The sequence below is a fragment of the Carlito syrichta genome, unplaced genomic scaffold (assembly GCF_000164805.1).
Source record: "Carlito syrichta isolate Samal-C Ts95f unplaced genomic scaffold, Tarsius_syrichta-2.0.1 Scaffold315355, whole genome shotgun sequence".
NCBI lineage: Eukaryota > Metazoa > Chordata > Mammalia > Primates > Tarsiidae > Carlito > Carlito syrichta.
The window spans coordinates 404,420-409,935 of NW_007259451.1; the positions used below are offsets into that span (position 1 = coordinate 404,420).

General features: G+C 45.5%; 1 protein-coding gene across 3 annotated transcripts in view; it reads left to right on the forward strand.

The window, feature by feature from the left end:
• The first annotated feature begins 810 nt into the window (after window positions 1-810).
• LEO1 (LEO1 homolog, Paf1/RNA polymerase II complex component) overlaps window positions 811-5,516 on the forward strand; it is a 44,725-nt gene continuing 40,019 nt past the window's right edge. For all 3 annotated transcript variants that reach the window (XM_021706209.1, XM_008072585.2, XM_021706210.1), the window contains exon 1: window positions 811-922. In XM_021706209.1, coding sequence (XP_021561884.1) covers window positions 865-922 — 58 coding nt within the window. In that variant the 5' untranslated portion in view covers window positions 811-864. The remainder of the gene's footprint in view (window positions 923-5,516) is intronic.

Consider the following 5,516-nt stretch of genomic DNA (forward strand, 5'->3'; position numbering starts at 1 on the left):
CCTTCTGCCTCAGCCTTCCAAGTAGCTGGAACTACAGGCACACGCCACCATGCCCGGCTAATTTTTTTATTTATTGTAGAGATGCCGTCTCGCCAAGTTGCCCAGGCTGGTCTTGAACCCATGGGCTCAGGCAATCCTCTCACCTCGGCCTCCGAAAATGCTGGGATTATAGGCGTGAGCCACTGCGCTCAGCCCAGCTGTCTTCTTATAAGCCAGGTATTAAAGATATTTTCAATCCTGTAACACAATTCCACCCTTCTAATTTTTGTTTGAGAAAAGACATACCAAGCTAAAAAACAAAACCAAAAAACACTTGTTTATGTAAACATATTTATCATTTTAAAATAAGTTAGTATTTTAACAATTCCGCTTTGTTACCCTATTAGTAATAATAGGGGAAACATCAGTGGCTATTACCCACATAAACAGGAGCTCTTCGGATCCTCAACAGCTTTTAAGAGGGTAAAGGGGTTCAGAGATCAAAAACATTGCGAGATCTGCAGCCTCAGTATGAAACAAAAGGCTTCAGGCCTGACTCACGATAGGCTTCACCCAGCCCCACGAGGCCCTTCATGGGAGGCCCCCACGCACCGTCCGCCCCGCCCACCCCATCCGCACCTAGCACGCGGGACGGCCCGCCCCCGATGAGAACGCGGCAAGAAAGAACAGACATTGACGAAAGGGCGGGGCTCGCCTACCAGGAGGACGTAGAAGAGAACAGGTTTATCGGGCAAGCGAAAATTAGGTCACAGAGGGAAAGGCATCGCAGGCGGGTCTTTGCGACACTGTCGCGTTTCGTTGGTTCCCTGCCGTAAAGAGATTCTGAGCTGCCCCCAGCCGAGGCCGCAGCGGACGTGAGCAGCTATGGCGGATATGGAGGATCTCTTCGGGAGCGACGCCGACAGCGAGGCTGAGCGTAAAGGTGGGATCGGCTGGGCTTCGGAGGAGGGGTGCGTGGCGCGGCTCCCGCGGTGGAAGCCCGATAGCCGTGGAGGCTTCGGCGCTGCGGGCAAGAGGTGATGTTTTCTCCAGCCCAGCCTCAGCGCCCCCTGCACTCCCGGCGGTGCCACCCTCTCCCAGCGGGAGGGGATGGAGAGACAGACGCAGAATCTTCGCCTCGAGGTTCTGGGTGTCCGTGGAGCATGCGGTACCTGGGAGCGTGTGGAGCGAAGGCGGCGTAGAGCATGGGTGGAGGTGCAGGCGAGCCTGCGCGGCCTGGGGAGGAATCTGGGAGCTCTGTTCCGCCCTGCCTCGCACAGGACAGCGCAAAGTAAGGGCTGTTTATGAATGAATGGAAGTGGCGTGCGCAGGAATATGGGGATGATGTGGACGAATTTACAGAGTGGCTCAGAATACCCCCTTGAATGGAACCAGAGAATGACGTGATGGGGAACGTGAGATGTCTGGGTGCGGAGCGGGGAGTCTGACGGATAATGCGATGGGGCTACCTATAGGCGTTAAGCACTGGAAAGAATGTGTCCTCTGAGAGCCTGTGCAGAAACTCCAGAATTTCTTAAGTCTCTGACGTTAGACTGGGCAGCCTAGGGGTTCTGAGTTTGGAAAGGAGGGATAAAGAGTTTGTTGATGAAATGAGTGAATGTACGTGTCTGGTGCATGGAAGTATTTCTGGTACAGGGACTGGGAATTTATTATTATTATTATTGAGTTGGAGTCTCACTCTGTCGCCCAGGCTGGATTACAGTGTCACGCTCACAGCCACGGCAGCCTCTACCTGATGAATTCAGGTGATCCTTCCGCCTCAGCCTTCTAAGTAACTGGAACCACAGGCATGCGCCACCATGCCCGGCTAATTTTTTGATTTATTGTAGAGGCGAGGTCTCGCCGTGTTGCTCAGACTGGTCTCGAACCCCTAAACTCCTGTAATCGTCTTGCCTCCACCTCCCAAAGTGCTGGGATTACAGGCATGAGCCACTGTGCCCGGCTTGGGAATTTCTTATATATTTTTTAAAGATGGGGTCTTGCTACATTGCCTAACCTGGTTCAATGTCTTGGGCTACAGCATTCCTCCTGTCTCAGCCTCTCGAGTAGCCAGAACTACAGACACTTGAAATATGAATAGAGACGGGCATAGTGGCTAACGCCTGTAATCCCAGCACTTTGGGAGGCAGAGGCGAGAGGATTACCTGAGCCCAGGGGTTCCAGACTAGCCTAGACAATTTGGCGAGACCTCCTTCATCTCTACAGTAAATCAAAAAATTAGCTGAGCGTGGTGGTGCGTGCCAGTGGTTCCAGCTACTTGGAAGGTTGAGGTGGAAGAATCGCCCTAGCCCAGCAGGTTGAGGCTACGGTGGGTGAGAGCATGCCACAGCACTCCAGCCTGGGTGACAGAGTGGGACTTCCACTCTCTTTCTATATATACATCTCAATAGGAGTTAGTTGCAGTGACAAGGGACCCAAAATCAAGTTCAGAATTCTTGCAACCCTCCAGGCTCAATGTAGTTTATGTGTATATATTTTTTCTTAGCAAAGTGCATTGTTTGGTTGTTTTTTTCTCCCATTTTCTCCAACACCAGTTTATTTTTATTCATATTTTTTTTAGAGACAGGGTCTCACTTTGTCACCCAGACTGGAGTTCAGTAGTGCCATCATAGCTCACTGCGGCGTCAACCTGCGCTCAAGCGATCCTCCTGCCTCAGCATCCCAAGTAGCTGGGGTTACAGGCATGTGCTACCACTTCTGGCTAATTTTAAAAATTCTTTGTAGAAATGGAGTCTCACTATGTTGCCCATACTGATCCCAAACTCCTGGTCTCAAGCAGTCTTCCCACCTCTCCTTCCCACAGTGCTGGCCCTCCAACTCCAGTTTGTTTATTAATAAACTGGAGTGTAGTGAAGTGAGCATCAGGGAAAGGTAAAGAGAACTAGTGTACTTTACCAAAATGCAAGTATCTATTTATCCCGTCATGTTCCAACTACCTTGCTAGGTGTTGAGGATGAAAAAAATAGTTCCCCTACTCCCCAGTTTACATCAGTGCTTAATGCATATTTGATAAATAATTAGATAGGTAGAAACGATATGTACCCTGCAGGGCTTTCTAAGTAATGTGTGGAGATGGTTGCTTCTCTGGGGTTCATGTTTTGTCTTGTAAGTCCATTACAACTGTCTTCCAGGATTTACTTCTAAATTCTTCAGTACTATCCTTGAAGATTGCTGTTGGTCCTGAAGATAGTATGGATGTGGCAGGGTGATTCCTGTTATGTCTAGCTATTTCATCATCTCACTGTTCTATGACAGTTATGGAAAATAACTGCATCTGAAAATTTCTTGTCATACGATGGGTAGAACCTCTACCTAGGCCCAGTGTGTTTCTTTCATATATAAATGTGCTGATTCTTCTTTAATTTCTTTCAACAATGTTTTGTGGTTTCCATTATGTAAATCCTGCACTTACTAGATTAAATTTATTCCAAAGTATTTTATTCTTTTAAGTACTTGGCAAGTGGAATTGTTTTCTTAATTTCATTTTGGATTCATCATTGCTAGTGCAAAGAAAAACAATTGATTTAAAACATCATTTTTGATTTTGTATGAATTAAGGTAGATTTATTAAAGGAACGATATGTTGTGAAGGGCACAATGGGCAGGACAACAGCAAGAAGGTCTGGTGTCTTGTTGCTTATTTTATTTTTTAGAGACAGAGTCTTGTTCTGGCACACAGGTTGAAATACACTGGTGCTATCACAGTTCACTTCATCCTCGAATTTCTAGACCAGAACTTGCTGTACATTGCTGAATAGGAGTAATAAGAGGAGACATAATTGTCTCATTCCTCATCTTAGGAAGAAAGCATCTAGGCTTTCATCACCATATATAATGTTACTTGTGGGATTTTTGTAGCTGTCCTCCCCTTTTTTAAAATTTGTATCCTCCTGCCTCAGCCTCCCGAGTAGTTAGAATTACAAATGCATGCCACTATGCTCAGCTAATCTTTTTATGAAAATGGAGTCTATGTTGCCTGGGCTGGTCTTGAAGTCCTGGCCTTGAGCCACCTGCCTTGACTTCTTGAAGCACTGGGATTCTAGGCATGAGCCTTGTATCCTGCAACCTAGCTGAATGTATTAGCTGTAGTCATTTTTTTTTTTTTTAATCTCCCCATCCCCGTCTCTGTCGTAGTTTTTTAATGAATTTAGATTTTTTTTTTTTTTGCTCCTTGTCAAAGCAAGGGAGATTCTTTAGGATTTTCTACATATATGGTTATGTCATATATGTAGAAATATTGAGAAGTTTTACTTCTTTTCCAATTTGTATGCTTTTTTTTTTCCTTGCCTAATTGCCTTGACTAGAACTTTCTGTACATTGCTGAGTAGGAGCGATTAGAGTGTAGAGATCATTGTCTCATTCCTTATCTTAGGAAGAAAGCATCTAGGCGTTCACCCACTATGTATAATGTTATCTGTGGGTTATTTTATAGATGCCCACCCCCCCCCTTTTGATTTGGGGTCTCACTCTGTTGCCTGGGCTGGAGTGCAATGGCATGAATCACACTCAGGACAGCCTTGACCTCTGGGCTTAGTCAATCCTTTCATCTCAGCCTCCTGAGTAGCAGGAACTGCAGGTGTGCATCACTTTTTTTTTTTTTTTGAGTCAGAGTCTCACTCTGTTGCCTAGGCTGGAGTGCAGTGGCACCCTCATGCCCACTGTTGCCTTGGCCTACTGGGCTCAGGTGATCCTTCCGCCTCAGCCTTCCAAGTAGCTGGAATTACAGGCGTGTGCCACCTTGCCCAGCTAATTTTTTGATTTATTTTTGTAGAGACGAGAGGTCTTGCCAAGTTGCCCTGGATGGTCTCCAGCCCATGCCTCTACCTCCCAAAGTGCTGGCATTACAGGCATGAGCTACCGTGCCCAGCTGACTTTTTTTTTTTTTGGTAGAGACAAGGTCTCACTGTGTTGCCTAGGCTAGCCTTGAACTGGACTGAAGCAATCTTCCTGCCTTGGCCTCCCAAAGTGCTGGATTTACAGGTATGAGCCACTCTGCTCTGTAGATGCTCTTTATCAGATTGATAAAGTTCTCTTTTATATCTAGTTTGTTGAGTGGCTTTACCATGAAAGGGTGTTGGATTTTGTCAAATGCTTTGTCTGCGTCAAGATGACCACATGATCTTTTTCTTTATTTATAAAATGGTGTTTCACTTAGATTGACTATTAGACTATTAGATTGACTATTGTATTCCTAGAATAAATCCCACTTGGTCAAGGTGTACATCCTTTTAATATGCTGTTGAGTTTGGTTTCCTTTTCTTTTTAATGCTGTTTGCCTCTGTATTCATGAGGGATGTTGATCTGCAGTTTTCTTGTGATATCTTGGGCTGACTTTAGTATCAGAGAAATACTGGCCTCATAGAATGAGCTAGGAAGTGTTCTCTCACTTAAGTTTTTTGGCACAGTTTGGGAATGATAGATGTGAGCTCTTTTTTACGCATTCTATAGGATTTAACAGTTGAGGCCATTTGTTCCTGGGCTTTTCTTTTTTTCTTTTTTTTTTTTTTTTTTTTTTC